Source organism: Eptatretus burgeri, chromosome 9 (assembly GCF_056783735.1).
Source record: "Eptatretus burgeri isolate ZD-2024b chromosome 9, Ebu_testis_v1, whole genome shotgun sequence".
Taxonomy (NCBI): domain Eukaryota; kingdom Metazoa; phylum Chordata; class Myxini; order Myxiniformes; family Myxinidae; genus Eptatretus; species Eptatretus burgeri.
Window position 1 is genome coordinate 27,992,370 of NC_140969.1, and position 14,970 is coordinate 28,007,339.

Genomic DNA, 14,970 nt, shown 5'->3' on the forward strand with positions numbered 1-14,970 from the left:
TCGGGAGTATTTGATCAATGCAAACAACCTCAACGGTGTCGTTCGCTGGAGCTATCTTTTGTTTTTCGTTTTTTCTTGAAATTATTTATTTAAATATCTCAAACATGGAGTATAGATAAATAACGATTTATTTTTAAGCATAAAATAAACCGCCATTTTGATCTAATACTTCCGTGTTGATGAAGTAAAATTGTTTCGACGCGTGCTTCGTTGAACGATGACTCCTGAGGTAAATGCTCAAATTTTCTTCAAGTTAAAATTTGACCACTAAATATTAAAATTTCGTCTTTTTCATCAACCGCTGTCACAACGGGAACCCAACGGGTTTACGGGTTGTCCAGTTGATTATAAATCTCTGTTTGTGTTTGCAGAGCTTAAGGTCTCCTGCCCGTATTAAGTTCGTGTGAAGAGGGATAAGTCTAATTTGTTTTGTGTGCCTTTGGGAAGTGACATTGTAACCTGTAGCAGCTTGGGGGAGGTGAGGATGTGTCTTCCATGTCGAACTGGGCAGGAGCTGGGTGAGTGAAAGAGAGAAATGCTTAAGGCATTTCACCTGCTACACTGTGGCATGTCTTTTCACCCCCCCTCCGTCCCCTTCCTCCCCTCACATCTTGGAAAAGAGGAACAAGTTCCAACCTTCCAATAAGGGTGCCCCTGATTTGCTCTAAGAAAAGTAATGCACCATTGGACAGTTCTGTTGGGCAGAACACTGTGATAATTGGTTCAGGATTAGCGCTGTCTGATTAGACGATGGTGATATCGCTTGGTGTAGGGAGGCAAGTGGTTGTTTGAGATCCATACTGTATTGATGTCGATGCGTTGGGGCATGTGGGGAGGAGGTGAAGTAAGCTGATGAATGGGGGATAGGCATTCGTTCATGTTCTCGATTCTGCATTGTGGGTCTTGCATGGTTGAGCTGTTTGTCTCTAACAGAGTTATTCCAGCTTAGTCCGTGTCTGCCACCAGGGCATTATGCCCTGACAAGCTGCTGCTTCTGATTTGGGACTCCACTGTCTGCTTGCTCTTTTGATATCACCCAGTTTTTATGTGAATGGTTCTTGTGCATATGTGCCCTTCACGGATTTATTCTCTCGCTCTTTTGTGTGGGTTATCGTGATTATTTGTGGTCTTCCATCCAGGACTTCTGAATATGTTGTCCTGTCCACGAATAAATTTTCATTTTATATTTGATTCATGCATTTAATCCTTGCCCTTTTCCCGCGTATGAACCGTTTCAGTTTCATTGTGTATCCCTGGAGAGGAAATTGGTCGTTTCACACTTGTTAAATCGTGGATCACATTTGACCGCTTGCCGTGCGTTGTGCCAAATTTGGCCTCGAGCCGGCTGTCTTTGAAGCAAACAATCACGACGTATGCAACTCCCACTCGTGGATGTGTGGCTTGGGGCCGTACATGCGACTGGTGTCGTGTGTACGTTTTGTCATTCTTTCATCCTCATTTTTCACATCCAATGGTTGCTTTAACTTGCCTGATCCACCAACTCGAAACAAGTAAAAAGATGAATGTGGAGGTCAATTTAATTTGGGTCTATTACTTCACAGGATTGAGCTAATCTTGTTTGTGTGCCAACCCTCTTGGGTTTTTGAACAGCGAATATTTATTGTACAGAAAAGCTGTGATTTTAAACCTTGTTGGCCTTTTCCAGCTGATGTAATAATTTTATCACTCATTTTGTCGTGCTCACATTTCTTGCTTCATAATTTATTTTTGTGTGTTGGGGATTGTGTATAACATTTTAAGAAAAAAAAAAAAGGTGGATTTTAAAAAGTCCGAAATGCATCGATCTTAAAAAGGCCAAAATTCCCCCATCCAAAACCTTGATCTTTCCTACCCCCGTTAATCCACCCTAAACCCACCTCCTTCAAATTCCCTGTTTTCTTTTCTGAAAGGCCCTGCAGTACCATCTTCTTTACCCCGTGTACCTCGCCCCATCCCTCACTTCCACAGATCTAACATCTGTGTTCCCCACTGTTCTGTGTTCCCCACTGTTCTGTGTTCCCCTCTCCTGTCCCTCTTGTCTCCTGCTCCCATTGTTATATTTTATGTGTTGACTCTTGTACGAGTCTCGACATTGTTTAAAAAAATAAATGAAAAAAATAATCCTTGTGATGTTAAAAATGCCTTTATTTGTTCACTCCTCATTGTTCGTCTTTATTTTTCTTCTTTAATTACTAAAATGCATTTTGAGTGCAATATATATATATATATATATATATATATATATATATATTTATTATTTATTGAATTCCTTGTTTAACTGAACGAAAAACACCCGCTTCCTCTGAGGCTAGGGGGAATCCTGCCACTATCTTCATTATTATTGCTATTATTTGGTGGAAATATTATTATTACGGTCGTCAAATTCAGATCAGTGTCCCAATCCCAATCCTGACGAACCAATGTTACGGTTCACTCGGGGTGGACTCGAGGTCAAATCCTCCACTCGTATGATCACCAATTTAGCGACAGATCGTCAAAAGACACCATATGCCATCCGTGAGGAAAGCCAAATTAATTTTTACTTCAGTTTTTGACATTCAAATAGCTCCAAACGAGAATCTTCCGCTCTATCTGGATCTGGATCGCTCTATGAATGGGATGGAATCCCAAGTGGTGGCTTGGGTGATCCGGCAGTGGTTTTATGAAGCCTCTAATGACGTCATGACACCAATTTCACATGATCGTGATTTTTTAACCATACTGGCATTAATAATCAAATGAAGAACTGCAAACCAGCCGACACAAGTTAATTGAAGTGATCAGATCTAATAATTGGAGGGGAAAAAAGACATGAATCGATGACAATCACAGAATCGATATCCAGTACTGTACGAAAACTATCAAATAAAGATCATACAGTAATGATTACTCGGTGCCCATGATAACACGAACCGTTTACCTTATCCATCAACTCGACAAGCATCATGACACGCACTGTGGAAATTCACAATCAGCAAACCCACAGGTGGAGCCTGGCAAAGTGTCCGGAGTTCCGGTCCTGGCAGGAAGTGACTGCTCTTCTGCACAGAAGATACCAGAAACGCAGCTTGTTCGGTGAAGTGCGCCTCAGTAGCCCTCTGTAAGCTCGGCGCATCCAGCAGCATTGAAATGAATGCAAAACTCCTCTCTTAGGACTCCAGGGAGAAGTTTGATCCACATCTGTGGTGCTTACCTTTATATCTGTCTTTTAGTGCTTCGTTATCTGTCGATCTTAAACCTTTGATCTCGGTCTGCCGATCTTGATAGCACCGCAGTGTGTGTGATCAATGATCTCCTTTTACTGTTTTAACGGTGTCTTGTGGAGATTCTAATTGCCAGCTTTGGCAGCATCAAGACCTTGTATGACTTTGAAGGATTGAAGAAACGTTTAAAAAAAGATAAAGGATTAAATGGTCCAATTAAAATCTGTCGAGACGTACTTCGACACCTCGTAATCTTTGTACACAAATACCATACTCCTATGCCACACATTTAATAATGAAATAACTACACTGCATTACTCCCTTTAACCCATATCACATCTCTGCAACACCATGTTGAAGTGAGTCATAAAAGGATGGTTTACATGCATTGCATTAATTTATTCACAGCAATGATGCTCATTATTTCAAGGTTATTTTATTTTATTTGTCTGCTTAACCGTCTGTGCGTTAAGATTTCTTGCACTGGTTAGGGCCCTGTCACACCTTGACGTTTTAGCCAGCGTATGGCAACGTATCAAAATTGATCTAAAACGCTGGCGTACGCTGAACGATTGATATTTTTTTCAGTTTTGGGCGTATTCATAACGAGTTGGACGTATGCATAACGTATTAGTAACATACACAGAACGTTTCGATAACTTATAGATAACTTATACCAACGAATGCTTAGCGTGTTGTCGGCGTTCACAACGTATGCCCAACGATAGTCTAACTTATGCATAGCGCGGCAGCGTATCGCCGACGATCACGTGGCGTAGCCTATTAATAGGCTGCTGCTCAACGATTTAAATCATAACCGCACTAGAAATCGAAGCGTCAACATCACAGTCATGCCGAAGAAGAAAAAAACAAAACAAAAGTAAAACATGGAGTCTGGAAGACTGACGAGTTCCTCCTGTGAAGCCCATTTTTATATACCAATTCCCCTAAACGCTGCCAATACGCCATTATAAGGTAGCTGTAAGTTAGAAACACGTTCAGTAAGTTATGTGGTCCTCCGGAAGACGTCAAATACGTCTACATAGTCAATATGCATTGGAGATACGTTACACATAGGTTCAAAGCACGTTACTTATAGGTTAGAAATAAGTTTTTCGGGTACGCTAAACATTACCTCGACGTGTTTCGACTGATGAGTAACTTACAAGTAACGTGTGTCGACGTGTGTCAATGATCGCGTAATGTGCCTACAACTTATGGCCAGTGTATTGCGGAACATGTGAGTCATACGCCGAGCACGTCGGAAAATTTTGAGCATGCTTAAAATTTGTCGACGAGCTCGGCGTACTACGATGTATGCCAGCGTGCTGCAGCATGCTCTTAATGTATACAAAACTTACCCATAACCTATTCGACGTGTGCCTGCATTTTAGACAAACCTTTCATAAGTCGGCATACGCTGGCTAAATCGTCAAGGTGTGACAGGGCCTTTAGTAATCCAAGTTGCCTTGAAATGAGCTTGACTGGGTGTCCATTTTCTCTGGCACGGGTTGGTAGGTGAATGGAAATGCCACATTGATAGATAACTTCATGGTTTGTTGCTATTGGCAAGAATCGCCATATAATGCTGATAATACAATGCAACTTTGTTAAAAAAAAAAATACAACTTGCATCACCTTCTGCTTGTTCTTGGTATGTGGATCAAATCAAATAAAATGTGATTCTAAAAAAAAAAATAATAATAAATTGGACATCTGCAAGATTTAATGTGAGCTTCTTTTTGAGAAACTTTATTTATGTAAAATTAAACCAATTTGAGAGGTTTCAGATGAGGTTTTCAGTGCATTCATAATTTCTCTTGATTTCTAATTTTATTTCATCTTTTTTTTATGAGCAAATACCACCCGTCACTTCACTGGCGGGGACGTGAAGATTGGGTTGGAGGGGGAAGAGAGAGGAGAGGTGGGAGAATGTGAGGAAAGGGAGGGGGGACGGAAGGCAGACGTGTGGTGGAGCATGAATTATGATTCATACTGCCTCATCAAAATGATTCTGCATAGAATGACAGTGAAGACGGAAACAAAATAATGTCTGAAAAACATTTTCTACCGGTCATACTATAAATGTCACCCGGACACGTCCGGAGCCAAGCTGTCGGGAGACGAACACCGCTTGGACACGTCTGGACACAAACTCCCATCTCGACACAACCACTGTCCAGATGCATGGAGATGACACCATCCAGTTATGTCCAGAGAGAGAGATAGAGATAGATGTGGGGTAAGGGAGCTCTCAACGAGAAAGTTGCACACATGCATGCACATACGCGTTCACGCGCACACACACACGCACACACACGCACACACACGTTTGGCCAATATCGGCAACTTTTCAGGAATCGGCAGGTTGGAGTCAGTGTGATTACCGACTACAGTACGTACTGCATCCAACCCAGAAACCATGAGTAGCTTTCACCGAAAAATGACGTTGCATTTACATAGACGTTTCAGGGACATGTTCACAAACATTATTCCTTACAAACAGCTGCATGGGATGGGTGAAAAAAACATTTGGCTTGATAATTTAGAAAACACGTTAATACAGCAAATGGCTCTGAAATTGGGCGTTTTCAAATATATTTTGCTTTGAAACTCACAAAGGGAAACATTTAATCTTTGTAAAGCAAATCCGATAATGAAATGCTTTAGAAACAGGTACGAGGACAAAGGAAAACCTGAAAGAACCTCCATAAGATATGGGATGAAACTTTGCCACCAGGGCACTCGTAATTGGCATGGCATGTCAACACACCCGCGAAGTCCAAATCTATCCATATGTACCATGTCCGTGTGTGCTGTATACCTACCTCTACCTTGTCGTAAATGTCGACTCTGCATCCTGATCGGGACATGAACTGTACAGCCTCGTATGTGGCTTAAGTGGAATGCCTGACTTGGCAAGTGATTACCAATTGCCTTTGATCCAACTTTACACCCGGAGACGCCCGTGCAATGTCCGAATTGGACAAATCAACACTTCTTTTTTTCGGAGTCGGAAGTGCTGATACTTTCAAATTTGGAGCTTACATTTTTTAATTCTGCTTAGTTTAAGAGATCATCTTGGTTATTAACATGTGCAAATAAAATAAAGCCACGAACGCTGGCATCTCCAGGCGTTTATAAGCATTGCAATATACCCAGTGATTCGTAGCTATGATGAACAGGCATTCGATAATATGAGTGAGGAAAGTGCGGGGGGGGGAGAAACTTTATCATTGAAAGAAATTGTTACATGCTGTTCCAAGTCAGAGTATGGTGGAACAGGCCAAAAAAAACATGGCGGCTTTAGACCTCAGCGAGGTTACCCAGGAAACACCTTCAGACCCCACAGAGCGAGGTGGCCAAGGATCGCCTGATGAAGGATATAATTCAATTAGGCCATTAATTGTCTTTAAAAGGGGTGTTTTAATTAACCCAAACACCCAATTGTCTCTCATGCACTTCCTTGGAGTTTTCTTAGTATTCATGAAAAGTTTCAGGCTGCTTGATTTTATAGATTTGGAGTTATGGAGGAGACATAGACACCACCCATGCACACGCACACTCAGCCTTTTTTTGGTGTATATAATTATTCAGTATATATAAATAATTTGATGATTTTTCAAAAACAGCACATTCAGGTGAGGTTTTTAGGTAATCCACAGAAGCACCAACGTTTCAGTTGTTTATATAATCCTTACCCTAAATCTAATTGATGAATAGTTGACAAGCTTGAAATGGTGAATGCCATGTTTTTGTAAGACAACAGTTGTTCATATTCATGTGTTTGTAGGTTGTGGAGTGAGAGTTTAATGGAACAGCAAGGTGATGTGGAATGCAGCAATGTGATTTTTGTGCTGCTGTTCTTTTCATTCAGGTCTCGACCAAACGAGCACAGGCATGGTGCACAAACAAAAATGGAATCCCTTACTTTGAGACGAGTGCGAAGGAAGCGATCAACGTGGAGCAAGCATTTCAGACCATTGCGCGGAATGCTCTCAAACAGGTCAGCAGTTTCCTCCTGCAGATTGTTTTGAATTTGTGATGCTTGACTCTCGTGAGACGCTGCTCGGAGATGAAATTGCTTATTCCAAGCAAAGGACCCTTCTTGAGGGACTCTTGTGATCAAATTGACCGGTTAATTCTCCCACTTCGATGAGGTGTATGGCATATTTTATTATGACTTGTCATGGTGATTTATACCAGGTGGTGCTTTATGAATGCATCGTCAAGAACACACAATTCTCAAAGTTGCTTCACTGACGGGTACTGAGATGGGGGGTGGGGGTGGGCAGAGGAGGAGGAGGAGGGGGTGGGCAGAGGTGGAGGGGGAGGGGGGTGGGCAGAGGAGGAGGGAGGGTGAATGAGAGGGAGGGAGGTGGGGGGCGGGGAGAGGCAGACATGCGGTGGAGTGTCAATTACGATTCATACTGTCTCATCAAAATGATTCTGCATGGAATAACAATGAAGACGGAAACAAAATACAAGGAAATCGCACAGGTGGAGGCCATTCAGCCAATCCGGGTGTCTCCGGACGTGTCTGGGCGGTATTTATGTCTGGGTGTGAGCTTGTCTCCGGACACGTCCGGGCGGTATTGGTCTCTGGATGCGTTTGTTTGTTTTCTGGGTCAGCAAAAGTGAAACGATCCATGCCTTGGCTTGAAAAGGAGTTCCATGGAACTGTTTTGTTTTTTTTTCAATACGAGTGGATTAACGGTAAAACTGTGTCAAAAGAATGAATGTGTTGATTGCTCCACAACGATGCTTTTAGCAATGGATGTTTCATCGCCTGAAGGAACATGGCTGTGCTCGTTTTTCAGGAGACGGATGTTGAGATTCAGAGTGAGTTTCCTGAGCCAATAAAGCTGTCGAACACAGAGCCACCGCGACAAGAGAACTGCAGCTGTTGATGAGAATAGCGGAGGGGATTTGGGGGGAGCCACGCGGCATGCTGGATGATTATACAAGGATGGTCTTGTGTTGAAGCTGAGCTAGAATTAGACACCTATTGGAGGGACCAAGGACTTTTGGAACAAAGGAAGTGTCGAGACCCTCAGTAAGGGGAATTGTGGTCTTTTTCTTTTTTAAGTGATTGGTTGTTCAATGATTTGGGGAAAAAACAAACAAAAACGAAACAACAAACCTTGCACAGTTCAGCACTCTGCCAGCTGTGCACTAGAGTTTGTGCTTGTAAAGGTCCATTATCCAAGCTCATGAGCTACGATTGCAAATGTCCAATTTATTCCTCGCAAGGTCCTTGTTAAAATGTTATTCTGTCCCATGTTGTCCTGTTCATTGTTGGACAAAATAGTAAAATGTGGGACAGCACTGATGCACATTTTTGCCGTTGAGCATGACAGTTGCTTTTGACCTATCTTCTCTACGTCTCTCGCCTGCCTTTGGATTTGTTACCGAATATGCCCATACCGCCCGCCACCCAGCTGTCTCGTGGGGGGTATTGTGACTCGGTATGTACATTACATCCTTTGTGGGAACGATCGGCCTTTGAACCACCTCAGGGTCCACGTGTAATGTCTTGGAACAGACTTAAGCAAGAAACCCACTTTTCAGTCACTGTCTGCATCTCTTTGTGCTTATTTATAATTGTTTTTTTTTCTTTATCTCGTGCATTCTTCTGTCCCTAAATCCTCTGTCCACGTCTCTCGTGATGTGTTTTATCCTGGGGATAGGAATTGCACCGTCAGACTGATTGAAGGATGCATCTTGTTGGGATTAAAATAGGATGATTGAATATGATTGCTTTCCTCGTCGTAACCGCATGATTGACGAGACCACCTGGTTTAAAAATATTCAGGTGGAAATTCATTGTGGTTCCACAATGCACCAGTACGTATTATGCTTTCTAAGAACCCTTGTGGTGGCATTTCCTCACTGCTGTAAATCCTTGACTGTTGTTCATGCCTCATCATTGTTTTTTTTTTATTATTATTATTGCTGTCATCATGTCATGTTTTGTTTTCCTTTTTTTATTTTTTTTTAAACATTCCCTTTTTTGCACTTTCCTCTTGTTTGTAAATATTTTGTGTGCATTTATCATGTTGAAAGCATTTGGGTTAAAACTAAGCCAAATCTCACAAATAGGAATAAATTGAGGTCCAATGCGTCTCGGTTCACCTTGGTGTCGCCAGGCAGTCAAATTGATCTTGTTTTTCCAACATATCATTTGCTTATTTTGATTCAGTTGTAAGTGTTGCTTTGTTGGGGGGTCGTACAAATGAAATTGTACAGATGTTTAAAAGATTTTTTTTTTAATTGAATGGCAACAAACTTGATTCAAAAGAAGGAATTTGCTCTTTTCCACTGAGGCTGAATTTGTAACCTTTTATTTGCCAATGGACAAGATATTCAGATACAGTATCTTATGGTTGATGCAATAAAATAAATAAAAAACCAATAGGATTGTTCTGCAATGCAATTTCATTTTTATTTATTTACCTGTAAAGGTGCCCGTCTTCAGGCATCACTGGCAACATATGCTAAAAGACAGATAGCATGAATGTATTTTAAACAATATATTATATCATTTTTATCCATTGATTATCATTCAGGTTTTCCCCTTCGATGACATTACCACGTAGTTTAGTGACTACACAACGTGTACCATTCGTGAGTTCCGGAGGATCCATAGAGCGCATTATAATTACAGGGCACCCTACTTTAAAGTGATCCAAAAGGCCGGATCAGTTTCATCTCCATATTCATATGTTGTAGAATTTAGCTGGTCAGAAAGTCATGGTTTTGTGAAGAAACTACGGCACATGGAAAGTGCAAATTAGTCAGGTATGAACTCAACTGTTTTCTTCCCAAATGGAACGTGATTCTATGAGCTGAACTCATCTTGGTGGTCCTCCAAAAAATGGGAAACATTTTTATTTTTTTTGCGCAATAATTCCTCCCATTTTGCAAATGGAGAACATGAAGTGTTTAACTACCATAATCATGAAAACGAATTTTGAGGGGCCTCTTAAGGAAGACAATAATATCATTACTATATATGTCAAAGCTTGTTTCATTTCATGCAGTAACAAAAATCTGATGGTGGAACAAAGAAAGGGGCGTGCCGAAATATTAATATAGATAATCATCAAAACTAATTTTGAGGGGCCTCTTAAGGAAGACAATAATATCATTACTATATATGTCAAAGCTTGTTTCATTTCATGCAGTAACAAAAATCTGATGGTGGAACAAAGAAAGGGGCGTGCCAAAATATTAATATAGATAACTACCATAATCATGAAAACGAATTTTGAGGGGCCTCTTAAGGAAGACAATAATATCATTACTATATATGTCAAAGCTTGTTTCATTTCATGCAGTAACAAAAATCTGGTGGTGGAACAAAGAAAGGGCGTGCCAAAATATTAATATAGATTTTGGAGTTTGTGATGTTCCTCGTCCTCAAGCCTTCGTGCATGGGTCAACGGAGCATCCTTCTCCAATGTAGTACGAGTTTCCAAATCTCATTTCCAAATCTAACAAATCGTCTTTCTTGCCTTTTGAGGTCCTTTATTTTCCTACTCGTCTGGCCCCTCTGGTCATTGTGCTGAAGCCTGAGGTTGCATGTCAGTCTATGTACCCACCCTCAACATGTTTGTTTGTGTCTCTCTCTCCTCTCTCTCTCTCTCTCTCGTAGCCATCCTCAGTCTGGGTCGTGCTTTTCAATAGTCCAACACTATTTTGTGCCTCATTCTTGATCCACAATTTGTCATATACTTGTGTTGCTGTCATCTGTTTGCGCATCCCACCCTGACCCTTTATTTTAAAAGAGTGAGGTCATGGATGAGCAAAGTAGATCTGACAGTGAAACGAACAGGAGGGGATGAAACGCTGACATCAAGGTTAGTGGGGGTAATCGATCATGGGTCGAAATTGGATGGTGGTTCGCTTTGCTTGAAGCCCTGAAAAGAATGGTAACAGAACAGCTTCTGGAAGATCTTTCTTTGGATGGGAAAAAGTTGAAGTGTGCCGTCAGCCTTGATTTGAAGTTTAACTCTCAGGGGTTTATTGGAGGGGTGACGTGTGCAGCTGGGGAGGGTTGGTTGGACAAGAGGTGTTAAACCCCACCCAGCCACCTGTGCTGGAAAAGCAACAGACCTTGTGCTTTGGTTTCATCACTGGAGCTGCCAATAATTGAGCATTAGATTTCACAGGAGACAGTCATGCTTGGGTGCTTGCCCATAGCTCGGAGCATCATGCCAATGACCAGGACTCTACCTTTTTACCCCCTTAATTTAAACTCGGGTCTAACCATGAATTTTCCTTTGACTGCTCAAGTCTCACTTTCCAGGTTCCAACACCAATGAAGTATAGATTTTTCTCCAATCTTATTTTTTGTTAGATGTATCCATTTTTGTATCCATCTCACCCTAAAAGCTTGTATCCATCTTGAAATCAAAATGGTAGTAGAACCATTCATTGAAAACTAATTTTGAAGAATGAGGTTGGCAGAATTCATTCATGTTGCCTTTGCATTTCCATAAAGGTAACAAATCAAATTAAACTCCCCATACTGCATTGAAGGGTTAATCAGGAGGAACCGAGATAGGATTTGGCATTTCAGCTGCTGCTCCCTCCTCCACCTTCCAACCCATCCATCATGTGCAGCCGAAGTGAGTCAAAGCCCTGGAAGGATGTACAAACTAATGAGTTACACAATTTCAATGTTGCATTTTTCAAATGCTACAAATCCATGAAGTGTCAAATGCGTATGTAAACATATCATGCATCCTACTGTACGATTACACAATTTTTGCCTCATATCGGGGTGTGGCTTTTTGAACCCTCGCCGAAGGATTCGGAGAAGTTATTGCATTTGGTTCCGTTTGTTACTTGGCTAAAAATTTATTTATTTATTTTTTACATGTTGATCCCTCCATTTGTTTATGTTTGTCTGTCCACTCGTCTCCAGCCCAAACCGCTCAACCGATCGTTCTGAAATTTTCAGAGATTAATGTCACCGATCCTGCGACGGTCCCGAATATGACATCATTGTGATGTATCAGGTTTGCGATAAATTATCTGTGCTAATGCCCAGCTTGATTCCCGCAAACAAAATTCAAACACCTTGCCTTGGTTCGGAGATAATGGTATAGGTGATTTCCATTAGCGGCGATATGTCAACTTTTTTTCTCGGAACAATTTCCAAAATCGGAGATGGTTACTGCCTGCGTGTGGGCTTTCTGCATATACATGGCAAGTTTCACGAAGATCTGATGAAAACTCTGGATTGTGAAAAAAAATAGGAATGATGTCATAAAAATTGATATGTCATAGTGATGTATCATATGTGCGGTAATTCATCTCTGCTAATGCCCTGTTCGATTCCTGCAAGCAGAATTCAAAAAGCTTGCCAAGTATGAGAATTTTTTTGGCGATTCCATTAGCGGAGATATTTTGACGTCATAACTTTTTTTGTAGGAGGAATTTTCAAAGTCGGAGATGGTTACTGTCTGCACAGGGTATTTTTACATATATGTGCCGAGTTTCAGGAAGTTTCGATGAAAACTGTAGGCTGTGAAACAAAAAAGTCCACAAGAAGAAGATGAAGAACAACAACGTGAGTAAGACTTAGAGATCCTCCACGAGGATCTAAAAATCTTCTCCAGAACGGCTGGACAAATTGAGGGGAAACTTCACACAGGGTGTTCCCCAAGCCATGGATGTACAAGTGTCACATGGTAAGTACTCATGGGGAATGAGTGGTATTTTTATGTCATAGGTGCCTTCATTATGACGTCATAATTGCATATGCTTCACGCTACATCCGATCAGTATAAAAAATTGAGGGTCATCTCGGGATAAAATGGTCCACAAAATGTTTTTGATGACATGAGTCACGTGGTTCGGCAGCCATAGTTTTTTTTTTTTTTTTTAATCTAAAATGGCTGAAAAGATCGAGGCAACACTACATGTATGACCACCTATCAATGAGGAACAAAAGGGTCACATATGACATCACAGTTGACTTGCTTTGGCAGCCATATTGGATTTACCCTAAAACCTATAAAATACACCACTCAAAAGAAGTCCTGGTGAGGGTTTGCAATCTCTGATTGCTCTTTTTCTTGTTGCATTTACAAAGATTCAAAAATGATCAAAATGTCGCTAACCATGCAGCCTTTACTCAGCCCTCTGTGCGCACACACACAGCAATCACCAATTCCACAAGTGCCTAAACTCAGATATGGGTTTGGGACATGCAGAAAGAGGGACATTGTTGATGTCATCTAATCTTGCATATGACAAATTACATATCATAACTAAATTGAAGAGCTAAATCACAGTACTCTTTTTGGTGGATTGCCCTAAATCCTTCATCAAATTTCCATAGGTGGCACTCATTCACAATGTAATGAACAGTCTAATCTGGGTGACCACCATCACATGCTGGGCTGTCTGAAATTCCATTTGTGGAGGTGGTGTGATCTCCTTGCATGAAGAGTACGGATCCTGTTGAACATCGACCACTGGTTCCAGGGAGGTCGGAACGTGGAGGCTCTTCTTTCGGATCACTCAACAGTTCTTTGTTCGCAATGTTGTTTGTGCAGAGATTGTGCCACTCGTCCTTTGTGTTAAACCTCATGTCACTCAAAACATTTACAGGCTCCACAAAGGTTTCCATGACCTGTCACATATTTGGTAGATTATGCAGCTCTTCATGGATTGGAAGCTCAGGGTTGGCTTTGATGCAGTAAAACTCTTTCAGCATTCTTGCTTTCCAATTCATATCAGCAGAAGCCACTGCATGAGTGTTGAGTTTCAGTGCACCGCTGGTTAATTATCCGCATTGGTGTTTTGTGTGTTGATTGGATTTGAGCCAAAATATAACTCGGGGAATGGGACGTGGAGGGTAAGATGGCAATTAATCGAGACAGATAAAAAACACATGGACCAAATGGGATGAAACCCACAAGCAGAAACCAAGCTCAAGTGGCAAACTGTGCCCTCGACATGAAGGTGTGATGGAATTCTGGGAAATGCAACGTATTGCTAAAATAACAACCATTTCTTACTCAAAAGAAGAATGAATGGTGGATCGAGTGAAAGAAACCAGAGAGCGAAATATGAAAACTGATATTGGTGAGTTATGTGAAAAGTTGGATTGACTGATTTGATTAAATAAAAACCCAATAGTTCCACTCGTACGGATCGCTAATGTGCACGAGGGAATATCTCCATGTGAGGGATAATCAATCGGAGCAAGATCGAACATTGTAGACGAGACAGTGATCAAGACAACTTGGAGCTTGGAGTTGCTTCCTCAGCTGTTAGAGTTATGACCAAAACCCTGAGGCAAACCACTTCATTTGACCTCGCTGCAATCAGCCACTGATATTGAAGCTCATGAATATAATCTTTCCACAAATAACAGGCAAACATCACAAGCTCATGTTAATGGTTTGGCAGATCTGGAGGGTAAGAGCCAATGTTGTGGAGAAACACTCAAATAGGATAACATCAATCCAACGAGGAGCCATTTTGTTGCCACCTCGGCTCACGATGCCCGTGCAACCGCAGCCACAACACGCGAGGCAGTGGAGGCAGCACATTCCCAGGAGGACATCAAAAGTCATCGTCATCACCGATGTCCAAATAGACATCAAACGCTTCCCGGTTGCAGCTTCCTTCGAGTGTAAACGCATACTTGTGAAATGTTCCATCAACACATACGGCTGAAAGCACAAGAGAAAATGGAAATAAGGGCAGCACGACTCAAGGGGAACCTCACGAGTGTGGTTCAAGG

General features: G+C 41.5%; 3 protein-coding genes across 9 annotated transcripts in view; 1 reads left to right on the plus strand and 2 right to left on the minus strand.

The window, feature by feature from the left end:
* Positions 1-9,618, plus strand: part of LOC147019783 (ras-related protein rab7-like) — a 20,415-nt gene extending 10,797 nt beyond the window's left edge. For both annotated transcript variants that reach the window (XM_085894495.1, XM_085894496.1), the window contains exons 6-7: positions 7,081-7,209; positions 8,024-9,618. In XM_085894495.1, the coding sequence (XP_085750621.1) occupies positions 7,081-7,209; positions 8,024-8,113 (219 nt within the window). In that variant the 3' untranslated portion in view covers positions 8,114-9,618. The remainder of the gene's footprint in view (positions 1-7,080; positions 7,210-8,023) is intronic.
* Positions 1-14,970, minus strand: part of LDLRAD2 (low density lipoprotein receptor class A domain containing 2) — an 814,009-nt gene that overhangs the window by 148,914 nt on the left and 650,125 nt on the right. The window lies entirely within an intron of this gene.
* Positions 8,808-14,970, minus strand: part of WDR45 (WD repeat domain 45) — a 28,711-nt gene continuing 22,548 nt past the window's right edge. For 4 of the 5 annotated variants that reach the window (XM_085894494.1, XM_085894492.1, XM_085894489.1 and 1 more), the window contains one exon: positions 13,260-14,899. In XM_085894494.1, the coding sequence (XP_085750620.1) occupies positions 14,790-14,899 (110 nt within the window). In that variant the 3' untranslated portion in view covers positions 13,260-14,789. Of the gene's footprint in view, positions 11,850-13,259; positions 14,900-14,970 lie in introns of those variants that run through there. The other variant, XM_085894493.1, reaches the window with a different exon arrangement.